At 39.1% G+C, this 15,030-nt stretch overlaps 1 protein-coding gene across 16 annotated transcripts in view; it reads right to left on the bottom strand.

Moving 5' to 3' along the window:
* INPP4B (inositol polyphosphate-4-phosphatase type II B) overlaps positions 1 to 15,030 on the bottom strand; it is an 887,198-nt gene that overhangs the window by 243,657 nt on the left and 628,511 nt on the right. For all 16 annotated transcript variants that reach the window (XM_015101375.4, XM_042234315.2, XM_060400642.1 and 13 more), the window contains one exon: positions 9,575 to 9,647. In XM_015101375.4, the coding sequence (XP_014956861.3) occupies positions 9,575 to 9,647 (73 nt within the window). The remainder of the gene's footprint in view (positions 1 to 9,574; positions 9,648 to 15,030) is intronic.

Genomic DNA, 15,030 nt, shown 5'->3' with positions numbered 1-15,030 from the left:
CCTCTGAGATCTACCCCCTAAGGTGAACACAGGGACAGAAGGCAAATGACAGATTTGTTTCTCCTAAAATCACAGCACAACTCGAATGTCTAGATTGTTTATTCCAGACACTGTAAAAGGCCTTTTAAAAAAGGTAGCACACCACCTGCTTTTCTATGGCTTTCAGCAACTGTGGAAGCCAAGTGTTCCAGTTCTAAATTACCAAGGTAAAGATGCCAAGGATATGTTCAAGAAAGCCAACACATAGGTGATACATAAAAAAAGATGGCCGTTCAAGCAACCTGGGGCAGAAAAAAACAAACCAGAGAGGTATCATAGGGTCGATTCTTTTCTATGTCTGTGTTGGGACATCAGAGGATTAGACGGAAGTTTGGAAATACAGGAGCCCCAGGTTCGATCCCTGGGTCAGGAAAGTTCCCTGGAGAAGGAAATGGCTACCCACTCCAGTATTCTTGCCTGGATAATTCCATGGACAGAGGAGCCTGGTGGGCTATATGGGGTCGCAAGGAGTCAGACACTGAGCAACTAACACTTTCACTTTCCTTTTAGGAATATGGATTCAGGGTTGAAGGGATCATCAAAATGTGAAACAGTTATCTCATCAGGGTGTCTGTAACATAGTTCTCCAGACAAAGCTTATCTGTGATTGTGCTTAGTCACTCAGTAGTGTTCAACTCTTTGCAACCCCATGGACTGTTGCCTGCCAGGCTCCTCTGTCCGTGAGAATTCTCCAGGTGAGAATACTGGAGTGGGTTACCATGCCTTTCTCCAGGGGATCTTCCCAACCCAGGGATGAACACAGATCTCCCACACTGCAGGAGGATTCTTTACCGTCTGAGCCACCAGGGAAGCGCTCATCTGTGATTATCTTCATGCAATTTCCTGCCTTCAGGAGGTGGTAGAAATCACATATATAAATGGAATCTGACTTTATTAGCGTCAATCTTTACAAAATCACTATTTCAATGTCCTGTAGATTCTTGTAGAGAACCCGTTCGTTTGGTAGCTTTTAATTATGCAGTTGTTTAATAGTTTCACTATTCAGCTGAATGTACATATATTTCCTCTTCTCCAAATGCTGGATAATACTTAGAGAAGATAAGTCTGGGTAATCCAATTAGATAATGACACTCTCTCATTTGTAGTTGAAAATATCTTAGCTTTATATACACACATCTTAGATGTAGACTGGCTCTTTTTAAGATTAAATGAGATCTAAAAAAAAAACCTAAACAGAAATCACGAAAAGACTGTCCTATGCATAGTTATAGGAAAGAGAACATAAGAAAAGATGACAGGAGCTCTGAAAACCAGCAGAGAGGGACCGCTTTTTAAAATAATGAAGATGAAATAAACTGTTAAAAAATTAAGTCCCTCAAATTTTTTAAATTACTTTTCTTTAGGTGTGTCATACAATCTATATTATGTTATTGCTTGTGTTGCTTTGACGCATCAAAAAAAAAAAAAAAAGAATAGAAATAGGATATAAGCTGAGTTGGAAAAGTGCTGCTCCCCTTGTGTAGCCAAGCCCACAAGCCCCTAGCACTCCATGTTCAAATCAAGGCCATGAACAAGAAAAACTATTACAGATGTCAGAATAAAACATAAAGGTAATATTTGTGGGAATTTAGTCTCCAGCTGGTGATAACTGGTGAGTTCAGCGTATACAATTTGTATTTTCAGCTTTGGTTGGTCAGAGCAGTGATTTGTTTCATTCATTGTAGTTTCAATGATTTGTTCTGTGTATTCTCATCATCCGGTCCCATCACTTCATGACAAATAGATGGGGAAACAATGGAAACAGTGACAGACTTTATTTTCTTGGGCTCCAAAATCACTGCAGATGAAATTAAAAGACGTTTGCTCCTTGGAAGAAAAGCTATGACAAACACTAGACAGCATATTAAAAGGCAGAGAAATTACTTTGCTGACAAAGGTCCATAGAGTCAAAGCTATGGTTTTTCCAGGAGCCATGTATGGATGTAAGAGTTGGACCATAAAGAAGGCTGAGCACCAAAGAACTGATGCTTTTGAACTGTCATGTTGGAGAAGACTCTTGAAGTCTCTTGGACTGCAAGGAGATCAAAGCAGGTAATTCTAAAGGAAATCAGTCCTGAATACTCATCAGAAGGATTGATGTTGAAGGTGAAGCTCCCACACTTCAGCCACCTGATGTGAAGAGCTGACTCATTAGAAAAGACCCTGATCCTGGGAAAGATGGAAGGCGGGAGGAGAAGGGAATGACAGAGGATGAGATGGTTCGATGGCGTCAGTGACTCAATAGACATGGGTTTGAGCAAGCTCCGGGGATGGTGAAGGACAGGGAAGCCTGCCGTTCTGCAGCCCATGGGGTCACAAAGAGTTGAACACAACTGAGTGACAGAACAACAACAACAACAATAATTCTAATACAGTCATTAAAGGAAAGGAAAAATCTAGAAAAGTGTCCCTTTCTGGTTCATCTTTCATGCTGAACAACCTGGAATGACCTGTGCCGTTCATGGAACTCAAGTTGTTTCTTGGCATTTTGCCTCTGCTTAAGGCATTCTCTGAATCTCAAAGGAATGCTCCTTTTTCCTAGCTACAGGTAAATATCCCATAAACTCAGCTCAACGAGTACCTCCTCCAGGAGGTCCTCCTTGACTTCCAACTCCTCCCTCCCTATAGGTGCCTCTCCTTGGTACTCCCCGTCCCCCTCTCTATCATGGTTCTTACCAGTTGTGCTACAATTGTCTGTTTACTGCTCTGTGCCCCCCATTAAAAGGCAAACTTCGTGAAGGCCATGACTGTGCTGTTTTCTTAACCTTCATTTTATCTCATTTCCCAGGCAAGAATATTGGAGTGTGTAGCCACTCCTTTCTCCAGGGGATCTTCCTGACCCAGGGATTGAACTTGCGTCTCTTGCATCTCCTGTACTGGCAGATGGGTTCTTTACCACTGAGCCAACTGGGAAGCCAAATCATTACTTCCCCTAGTAGGAAAACAGAATGGCCCTGACTGTGTAAATTGAGAGGAGAAAATTCAAGAGGGAAGGACATAACTAAAAACCTCACTTCAATGAAGAGCACAGGCATCAGAATGAAGGAAGGAACACCAGAGCTGAAAGTCCTTCTCATATGTGTCCACAAAATATTACCTTTTTGACTATATCATCTTCTTGCCTTTATTTTCCTTCTAGTTTACATAAGGCGGGCAATAGATGGGATGATAAAGCAGGAACAAAGCTGAAGTATTAAAAGTGTCTGATGATTTCATTGATTACTATTAATTGATAAAGAAATTTACTCTTTCACCCAAGCTACTTGACACTCTATGTTAATACACAGTAAAGAAAACATGAAAATTCCAAAAGAGCAAGGTTAATGGTGTGAACTACTAACGCTACCAACCATATCAGGAAACAAAAGATGTTACGGACATCAGCCATCACATGACAGCCACCTGGAGGGAGAGTCCTGAGGAAACTCAGAACGAAAAAAAAGAATGTCTGCGATCCAGCTGTCAACCGCCGCAGTCATGCCAGACTCTGCACTCTGAGGAAACTCAGGACGAGGGAACACAGGATACTGGCCCCGGATAGCTGAGGCACACCTTAAAGGAATGACTACAATGAGCCCAGACTTTGCATCTTCCCTAGGGGCTCAGACAGTAAAGCGTCTGCCTGCAATGCAGGAGACCTGGGTTCGATCCCTGGGTTGGGAAGATCCCCTGGAGAAGGAAATGGCAATGCACTCCAGTACTTTTGCCTAGAAAATCCCATGGACAGAGGAGCCTAGTAGGCTATGGTCCGTGGGGTTGTAAAGAGTCAGACACGACTGAGCAACTTCACTTTCCTTTTCTTTTCCTACACACAGAAAAGGGCTGATTTCATTAACTTGAGATGTCTGGTTTTCCTTAATTATCAATAATCTTTTGATGTTCTGGCTCCCTGCCCTTTGTTGCAAAAACTCCCATACATCCTGGCTCTTCAGAGCAGTCCCTCAGAGTGATCTGAGACTTCTGTCTCCCAGGCTCAAAGCCCTGAGAAAGTCTGCCTAATAAAACATAACTCTCATCTTTACGGTTGTACGTTTTTTTCTTTGCATTGACAATGGGCTCCACTGGATTTATTAAAACAGCAAAGTGCAAAGAAATCCGGTGAGTGAGTATAAGGATAAAAGGCCAATGTTATAAGCCAAGATGGTCCTAGATTTTATATATCATAGAGTTATAAATACAAGGGCAAATCTATTTAACTAGTATGAAGAACGTTATGAGGCTTCCCAGGTGGCTCATTAGTTGAGAAACCCCCCTGCCCATGCAGGAGACACAAGAGATGAAGGTTCAATCCCTGTATCAGGAAGATTCCCTGGAGAAAGAAATGACAGCTTGTTCCAGTAATCTTGCCTGGGAAATGCCGTGGACAAAGACGCTGGTGGGCTACAGTTCATGGGGTTGCAAAGAGTCGGATACAACTGAGTACAAAGAAGACACCACCGAGATACCTTTGTTATTATAAACTGATATGATCTAAAATTTGACAAGGTAGTTAATTTAGCACCTCATGAATGGAAAGGAAAAAACAGTAGACAAAACAAAGAGATTTGCTTTTATGGCTGGAATTCCTTAGGACTCGACATGAACATAGAGATAAATATTTTTCAAAGTCTCTCAGAATCTTTCTTAAAATATTCAGAGTCACCAGTTGCTTTAGATGGGGTGGTATTGAGGAGAATGTTGCCTGTACTTAGTCCAGTTATGTGGTATTGTGAAAGGCAATTAAACTATATGGTGCCAAACGAAGCAGAAAAAAAAATTAAAAATGAGAATTTAACAGCAATTTTTAGGGAAAATAATAAATCATCATTTTAAATGGAAATAATTCAATTTGAACATCTTTCTCAGGGACAGAAGAATAACAGGGCAGTTTTCTGTACCTGAAGCATAAATTCAAGCGGTAAGATACACCCACTATCAGTCATTTGACAAATATCTGCTGAGTTCCCATTGCTTTCTGTCCCTGGAGACACAGAAATAAATAAGCAATGTTTCTTCTTCTTAAACAGCTCATAATTAGGCAACTGCAGTAAAGCAATGGGGCATGTGTGCTAAGTCACTTCAGTCTTGTCTGACTCTGTGACCCCCACGGACTGCAGCCTGCCAGGCTCCTCTGTCCATAGCATTCTCAAGGCAAGGATACTGGAGTGGCTTGCCATGTCCTCCTTCACAGGATTTTCCCAACCCAGGGGCGGAACCCACTTCTGTTACATCTCCTGCTCTGGCAGGCAGGCTATTTACCACTTGTGCCGCCTGGGAAAGTCGATGGCTTAAGCCTATCTGGGGGAAAAGAATAAAAGATACAGTGGACTATTTTGAGAACACTTGTGATTCTTCCCTGAGGCAAGAAGATAAACACCAATAAACTCTCAAATAGCAGGGAAAATACCTGTATTTAGGACTGCAAACAGGGTAGTCCTCACATTGAGATTTAGATGTTTTACAGTCATGGAATTCATCGCTGTCAGATACACCCTCTGTGAAGAGGATGGACAGCATACACGTGAATATACAGCATGAAACTGGTCTTCAAAAATATCATAGATAATTTCATGATTCAAGAAGTACAGAATTCAACGGGGAGAGACGCTGTATCAGATCGAATGCTTGCTGACAGAGCGAAACTCACTCAAAATGTGAAGATAATAGGAAACGATGACAGGGTCCATTAGCTTCTCTGATTGATCATGATAATATCAAAGTCCATGGGCTGAAGTATTCTGCAGCATTATACTTTAACAAAGAAAATGGGTAGGTTCAGGAAATCTACAGAGGATTGTTGATCTTGACAAAATTTTTTGAAGAGTTTACTTGTGGCCAGGCTTATTAAATATAAATAACTCCTGAGAAAGACAACTGTAAGTGACAAAGAACTGGATATAGGACTCCATGTGAAACTGATGAAAATGAAAACTTTCATGAAATATTTCTACAATGAAGGTAGACACAGCAAAAGCTAAACTATGCTCTTTAGATTTCAGACATGGAGGACCAAAAAGGAAATCGAAGACTGTCGAGGTCAGTTTGGTCATCCCCAAAGTATCGATGTCCAAAAAGGCTGACCAGTCCATTAGGGTCACACTTCTGTTAGCAAATCTAGACTGTGACACCAGTTCTTCACAGAGTCTGTTCAGGGCACTGGTATTACTACCACCAGAGCCCATTTGTTCTTGTTTTGCTGTAGACAAAGGCGCCTCAGTTAACGGACACCCAACTCTGTGACCACGTAAGAGACTTGGTTGTTTACACTTCCCTGTGTTTAAAATTAACTTTCCCTACCCTCACCCCTGATGCAACACTCCAACAACACATAGTTTTAAGTGTTCTCACTGCCATTTTGCTTCAATGAATGCACCAATTATTAAACAGGTAACTTTCAACAACTTTGATAAAACAATTATAAAATCAAACAAAATGAGAACCTCACAATTCTTAATACTACATCCAATTCATCTCCTCTTTCAGAGAATACAAAGTCCAACAGCCGCAAGGAATTATTTTCTCCTGTATAGCTAAAGTACTTATATATCTTTTTTATGGAGTTGTAAATTCTGCCCCCTCTCCTCCTCCTCATCTTTTTTTCTCCTCCTCCCCTCACCTCTCCAGGCTCCCAACATATACATTCAACTTGAGAGGCAAATGTGGCATGAAAACGGTGAGACCCAAGAGGGAAGAGCTTTTTCTCTGGAGCCTCACAATAGATAAGTGAATTTTCCGAGTTATTCATTAAACCTCTAGAGATATAAATAGAATAGTGAAGAGCAGCTATGAGCTATGACATCCTCTTGCGCTCAATCAGTAAGAACTTCATAACTCACTTGAGACTGGCAAGTTCCATATAATACATGAATATAAAGGCTGGGGAAGAATGTCAATAGCTCCCTCCGCCTACAGATTGTGAAAAAGTACCTCATGGGAATATAACAGATTAATTCCAAAGCTGCTGAGTTTAGACGGATAAATAAATGGAACGAAAGACCAGTGTACACAAAGACCAGAGTCAAGGGTGCATATTCCACCTACATATTCTGTGTATGTGTGATACACTTTAGGATTATGAACAGAAGCGTTTTACATAGAGCACTTAGTTGTATTTTAAAATAATTTTTTAAAAATCAAGCTTTTAGAACATTTGACAGTCATTTTGTCTTATCTTTCCCTAATATACCCTGGAGAAGGAAATGGCGACCCACTCCGGTATTCTTGCCTGGAAAACCCCATCGACAGAGGAGCCTGGCAGGCTACCGTCCATGGGGTCGCAAAGAGCTGGACACGACTGAGCCACTTCACTTTCCCTAATATAAGAAGGCTCACAGAAAATATTCGTGGGATTTCCCTGGTGATCCAGTGGTTAAGAATCTGCCCTGCATTGCAGGGGACCCAGGTTTGATCCCTCAGGGAAAGAAGATTCCCACAGGGTGCAATGGGGATTCCATGTGCGGCAACTAAGACCCAGCGCAGCCAAATACATAAGACTGCATTTAAAAAATAATTTCATAGAAAGAAACGATTTTTGGCAAATGTTCTAGGCATTTTCAGATTGCCTGGACCAAGGACACAGAAAAAAATCATCAGAACAAAGTGTAGAATCACCACCAAAACCGTGAGCTCGAGGAAAAGGGAAAGCAGTAATCAATCCTCTTTTACTCCGTTAGCGAGTGCATTTAAATTGTAGAATGTAGCTGCTCCCAAGACTTCCATGTCGCTTGTCTCTGTCATATTACAAATCAAAGGTTAGGAATCATACCCTAGACACTTGGAAGAGTTAATAGGCTTCCAAAACTCATGCCTTGCAGATTTTATGGCACAAGGATCAGAAGGTGCAGATTTATTTTTCTCATGTTCCCTTTGTCTCATCTTCCTTAGGTGATATATTTCTTTCTACTCTGAGAGCCACTTTTCTCTTTCTCTTTGAAATTTTTATTAAACCAATCAGTATTTTAAAATGGCATTTCCCTTTGTGTGCATAAAAAAATTACAAGGTTCACATGAGTGAATCACTTAAAAAGTGTCTTATAATTACAGTGTAGATGATTTTGATGATAATTTGATTCATTTAAACTGTATTTAACATGAGTGCAATATCTCTCACATTCAATTTTATTTCTCAAAATTGACATCTGGAGAATTAAATAGATTATCTAGATGTATTGAAATCAAGGTTTAGAGGTTTGGTCAGCTTTTAAGAGAAAAAAACATATATGAGGAAGACCCTTTGAGGATACATTAGCTATTTTAGCCACATAGATACCTTATCAAGTATTTTTATGGTATCTGGCTGGTGTAACTGTGCAGCTAGCCCCTTCCCTGTTTAATACACATTCTTCCTGATATTATATCCTTAATAAACATTTTTTAAAACATGCCATTTGTTCCTAGATTGAGAAGTAGCTGCTCTTGTTTGGTTTAATCCTCCATTCTATTAAGTATAATTCATGGGCTTTTGGTTGCTATATTTTATTTTGAGTTCTTTGATTTAAAATGTTGCATGTCTTTCTCCATCTCTTATTATTACTAGGTTTCTGCAGGGGAAAACTGCTCATTGTTTAGGGGTTCTTTCTTAGTAACTTTGAAGTTTGGTATCACTTAATCTGATTATCATGCTATCCATATCACTGTTGAAATGCACAACACAGCAAGGCTAGGAAAATGTTAAGGTTTATTTTACTGTTATACCAGCTTGTTAATTAATGGCTTTTTTAGTAACAGCATGATCTAGTAATTAAGAGCAAAGGCCTTGGGATTAAAACCAGATTAAATGTTGGACCTGCTGTGGCTAAGTAGTAATCTTGAGCAATTTCCTCATCTATAAAATGGAGATAATGAGTGCCTTCTTCATAGCACATATTAGCAAACAAGGTAAGGCAAGGCCTATGAGGCATTTGGCATCTTGCCTGTCATTGTACTAATCATTATTTGCTAATATTCTCACTACTGGTAACACAATGTATGTTATCATTCGGAAGTTAGTTCCATGATTTACATATATGTATATCATCACATGTGTGTAACTGCATCAGATGTCAAAGTCATCATTTACCACACTGTTCAGTGCCTCCCTGAAGTTCAAATATATTAGCATTATTAACACTACACGTATATGCACATATATATACTCACACACACATTGGAATGTACAAATGTATGTATGAACTTTTCCTACTGAATCCATATACATACTGTTTTAACAACTTTATTTTAAATTCTAGAATTAGAAAGTCAAACTAATTACGAGCTTCACATTTCTAATATATCCTCCATCTTCCTCCATCATCTGAAATGACGTCTCATTGCAGATAAAACAAAATCCAATAGAAAAAAGGAATCTGTTTTGCCATTTAGCCAAGTTATACAAATATATTTTGTATGGAATTGTCAAGTTTACCCCTACACTGCTAACTCCCATTATTACCAATATTTAATAAATGTTTACAATGGTTCTGTGAGAATAGTATCCAGGTTCAGTATCAACTTCTTAGAAAATTAAAATGTATGTTCACATGAAATGAACTTAAGTTTCCAAAACTGAGGTACATACCAGCATTCAAAAAAGGTAGGCTATCTTTTCTGCTCACACTTTCTGGGGCTGAACATTCACAAACCAGTGCACACTAGGAAGGAAAAAGAAGAAAGAAAACATATTTGAACATGATCAAATAAGGAATGAGATTCTCTTTTTTGCAAAACATGAGGCCATGCACACAGTTTCAAAAACTTTTGAACAAAACATTTTTGAAAAACTATTTTGAGCTGTATCTTTACGATGAACCTAGATTAACTTGTAATTATTTACTTACGTATAATATGACTTCATTATATAGACTACATTTCAGTTCGAGTTAAAGACTTCTTAGGAGAGAAAATTTGTACTTTCTTTGTAGAAAAGAACTCTCCCTAACATGCTAGGAATAGGTTCCCATTACAGCAAATCATCTATGAGAAGGTGAATATCTTTGTATTTCTGTCAGCTGGGTGGGTCGAATTTGGATCAATAAAGAGCAAATTATTTTCTAGCTTTTAAATCAAGGCAACTGTAAATAAAGGAGAAAATATATTGTAGCATCTAATTTCACAATGCAAAAGGAGACGTTTTTTGTCTCTGGCAAAAGATACAAACACTTGCTCATAAAGGATGAGGGTACTCTATATATAAGCTGATGCCCAGTTTATGAATAAGTAATTTACTTACAAGCTAATCTAGAGATAATAGATGATCTATTAACCCATGAAAAATAGATTCAGCTCATGATCCTTTACAGAACAGACACTGCTCTGGACAGAAGAGAGGAGAGACAGAGAGAGACACAGAAACCCACCTCCCTTCCCCTTCCAGGGACTGGCCCTGCTCTGAGATTCACAGCCACGGAGGTCATTGTTCATGATAGAGAAGGGACACAAACAATTTAAAACATTGATTCAAATGTTACTTTCTGTAGTTTTAAAGTCCACTACTCATTCTTCTGTCATAACATTCATCACATTACTCAGGAAATTTCTAGATGGAGAAAAATGTGCTTTCCTAAATTTTTTAGTGCTTATATTGAGATCCCACTAAAAGAATGAATAACTGCAAAGAATTCTTAAAATTTAGTGTTCTTTAGATCATTTTGCAACTAACCAGAAGTCAGAGGTGATTCCTTTTTTTAATCCACAGGTATTTTGTATATGCACTTTCCAAATCACCACAGCAATGTGCAAGGATCCTTAGACACATTTAAAATTCTTTATTGCTCCTATTTACAATATTTTCTCTACTTCTTTCGGCCTACATAGGGCTGTTAAAGTAATTTTTGGTAAATATTATATTCATCATATCGGTGTTTGGTTCTAGAATGTATAATGGTTATTTACTGTCCAATCAAATTCAGTATTCTCAGACTGGTCCTCAAATGCTTTCATGCTTTATCCCTGACATCCTTCCACATAATAACTAGGTACACAGCTCTAAATCATCTTCCTTTCCAAAAGAATATCATCATCTACAATATAACTTATAGGGATGGTTTAGATGAAACCTTTTTAGTGAAGAAGTCCATAATTCCCAGAAACCAAGCTATTATCCTGAGAAACTGCTTCTTTTTATGGAGGCAGTCCTGCCTCTTTGAAATCAAAGATAACTTTCTCTTTCCAAACTAAAGGCCTGCTTCATTTCACCAAATGAATACAGACAAATGGCTTTTATATATTTATATCTTCCACCCACACTGGAAAATCGATATTGAGGACATTTTAAACTAATATTCTTATTTTGCAATGTTACTGTATTTTAAAGTTCTACTATTCAGAGTCTTCTCAAGATTTAAATCCAATGAACATAAGCAGAAAGTAAGAAGCACTTAACAAATTAATGTTTTCATATTTGGACTCTGGTTATTGCTTTCTTCAATTGTTTCCTGAAGTGTACACTTTGTGTCACTATTTAGATCAAAAGTTCTCCAGGCCAAGAACCTTATTTATTTCCTTAAGCTACATTTTAAAAAAATTTTTTACATTGACCTTAGAGTCGCTGTTACACTGTGCTAGTTGCTTCAGAGAAGGCAAGGATGGAAATGAGGTGGAAATTGTGCTTAAGAGGGTTCAGCTATTTATACTGTTCATTGCTATTATGATGATGGATATTTGCAACATTACACATTTGCATGGTGTGCACTCGCAATGTAATGACTCTACATTTGTGATTCTGAGCAGGAATAGCAAAACATCACATGCTTTTTGTACCAGATGTAGCACCACAACCCTATTGATTGTGATTAATAATTTTAAAAGTATTTTTTGATACTTTTAAATGTAAGTGTGGCCAAGCAAAAGAAACATAAGATATGCAAAATTCTTGGAGCTAAATGATTTTGACTCTAAGCTAACATATCAATTTGATATGTGTTGATATGCACTGACCTAGAAAATTAGCAATATTGTGTGAACAATAATTGTAAAGCTCTGTATGAATCCATCAAGACCAACACTTCATGGCTAAGTACTTTCACATCTGTTAATTTATTCCATCAATCACAGTTCTCAAAGTTATTCTGGAGTCTCCTGGAAATTCCTGATGACTTTTTTTTAAAGATACATTCATTTAATTTATTTTACTTTTTGGCTGAGCCATACAGTATGTGGGATCTTAGTTCCCTGACCAGGGATTGAACTCATGGCCTCTGCATTGGAAATTCAGAGTGTTAGCCACTGGACCACCAGAGAAATCCCCTGATAACTTTTGTCTTTGTATCCTTTGCAGCATCTAGCACAGGGTAAAGACAGCTTTATTTTCAAATTAATACTAAAATGTTATCTGTCTGTTTCCTTCTCTTTCTCTTATAAGCATATAGTAGAATTTTCTAGACTGTATCAACCAATCACGTGATAGCTAATAGTATGTGTACTTATATACTCTTCTGTTTTAAACATTTCTTGTTTGACTTTCTAATATGATAAATGTTTACAGATATAAGTCAAATAAGTGAATTATATATAGTATAATTACAAATACGATAAATGTCAGTAGATAAGATCCACATAAATATAAATTTCAAGAGTATAAAACAGAATAGCTATGCTTTTGTGATCTCATTCAGTCTCATGGCTTAAACACCATCCAAATATCATCAGGTGACTCACAAATACATAACTCCAGTTTGGACAGCCCACCTGAATTCCAGACTTGAATCTCCAGCTGCTTAGATACATATATACTTAAATATCTAAGAGGAATGTCAAATATAGCATCTCAAAATCTCCCACCTTCCTCCACCTGCTTCTCTCAGTGTTTTTGAGAAAACAGTAATTCTATTTTTTAGCTATCCTTTTCTCCTGGAATGTAGCCACAATTCACTTTCTCCATCAGCATCACCCTAATTCAGCTCATCTGCATTTCTACTCTGAATCTTCATAATAATTGGGTTTCATTCTGCTGCCCTTGCCTCATGGTAGGCTTTACTCAAAAGAGCAGCCAGAAGGTCCTCTTAAAATATGAATCAGACTTCACACCTATACACTCATCTCCTCAACTGTCTTTACAGGTAGCTCAGAGTCTAATGGGCTTCAAGGAAGTACACAGTCTGTCTTCCCTGCTTCATGAATCTCTGTCCTCAACTCCTATCACTCTCTTCCTTGACCTCTCAATTCTAGTCACACTGACCTTCCTGCTGTTCCTTCAACACAAGGAGCATCCTGCCATCTTAGGCCCTCTGCTTATGCTGCTCACTCCACCTATAATTCTTTCTCTTTTTGGAAATCCACAGTTCTTATTCCTTATTTCCTGCATGTTTCAGATCAAATATCATATTACTAGTGAATCTATCCTTGACCATCCAGTTTAAAATGGCCACAGCCTAGGACTCTCTAGTCCTTTTCTCCCTATAACAGATAGCACCATCTGATCAATAACATGTTGCTTATTTTTTTATTGTTACTTCACAGGAAGGTGGCATCTGTGCCTACTTGGTTCATTGATGAATGTGCGAGTGTGCTCAGTCACTTAGTCGTGTCTGACTCTTTGCGACTCCATGGACTGTAACCGACCAGGCTCCTCTGTCCACGGGATTCTCCAGGCAAGAGTACTGGAGTGGGTTGCCAGGCCCTCCTCCAGGGGATCTTCCCAACCCAGGGATGAGCCTGCCTCTCCTGTGGCTCCTGCACTACAGGCGGATTCTTTACGGTTGAGCCACTGGCAAAGCCCTTGTACAATGCTATATACCCAAATTTTTTCCCATCTAGGAGACAATTTTGGATTTAATTTCTTCAAAGTAATATTGACGTCATTTATTCATTGATTCAGTTTCCTTCTATCAGGTTCAGTTCTGGGCACTGAGGGTAGAAAAGAGAACAAAACAGACAAACACCTTTCTCTCAGGAAGTTTAATTCAAGTGAAGGAAATAACCAATACATGAGATAGGTGGTACAGACGGTAAAGCGTCTGCCTACAATGTGGGAGACCTGGGTTTGATCCCTGGGTCGGGAAGATCTCCTGGAGAAGGAAATGGAAACCCACTCCAGTACTCTTGCCTGGAAAACCCCATGGACAGAGGAGCATGGTAGGCTACAGTCCCTGGGGTCGCAAAGAGTCGGACACGACTGGGCGACTTCACTCACTTATAAGGTTGGACAGCAATAAATGCTAAAGACAAAATAACTCAGAGAAGAGAGGGTGTTTCCGGCAGGCATTGCAGTTTTAGATATGGTGGCAGAGAAAGCTTCGGTGAGAAAGTGATTTTGTATAAAGACCAGAGGAAGTGAAGGAGTGGAGCACAGATACTAGGGAAACTGCTACATGGATAGACTGAATAACAAAGTTCATGGACCCAAGTTGGAAATTTATCTGGGATGTTTAAGGAGCAGCAAAGAAGATAATGTGGCTGGATCAAAATGCACAAAACTGAGGAGCAGAAAAGGATGTGAAGGGGAAGGGGACCAACACTTGCAGGACTCTAAGTGAGGATCTGGATTCACTGGGGCTCCCCTTGTAGCTCAGTCGGTCTTCTGGGAGCTGAGAGGCCATCTGAGGAACGACACATTCTGTATTACATTTTAGGAAGTTCTGTGCTGAGAACAGACTCTGACGGTGGTGAGGATGGCAGGGAAGGAGGCTGGAGGGAGTCAGGGAGACGTGCAAGAGGCTACAGTAAGTCCCCTAACTATGAACCTTCAAGGTGTGAACTTTCAAAGACGCAAACACGCGTTCCATCAACATAAGCATGAGTGGAACTCAGCTTGCCTTATGTCTCATTGCTGATGACCCTTCAACTCTACCATCTCCCCCTCCTCTTGCTCCTCCAGTCAGTAACTCTTCTTGCCTGTTCACTCGATGCCAGCCCTCCTATGCCAGCCATTGTACAGCACTACTGCATTTTCCAAGGTACTGTATTGTAAGATTAAAAATGTTTTCCTTATTTTATGTTTGTGTTTATGTATTATTTGCGTAGAAAGTATTATAAGCTGATTACAGTACATTACTACATAGCCAACTGTGTTAGTTGAGTACCTACGCTAACTTTGTT

This window comes from Ovis aries, chromosome 17 (assembly GCF_016772045.2).
Source record: "Ovis aries strain OAR_USU_Benz2616 breed Rambouillet chromosome 17, ARS-UI_Ramb_v3.0, whole genome shotgun sequence".
Lineage (NCBI taxonomy): Eukaryota > Metazoa > Chordata > Mammalia > Artiodactyla > Bovidae > Ovis > Ovis aries.
This window is presented reverse-complemented; position numbering and strand designations above follow the sequence as displayed.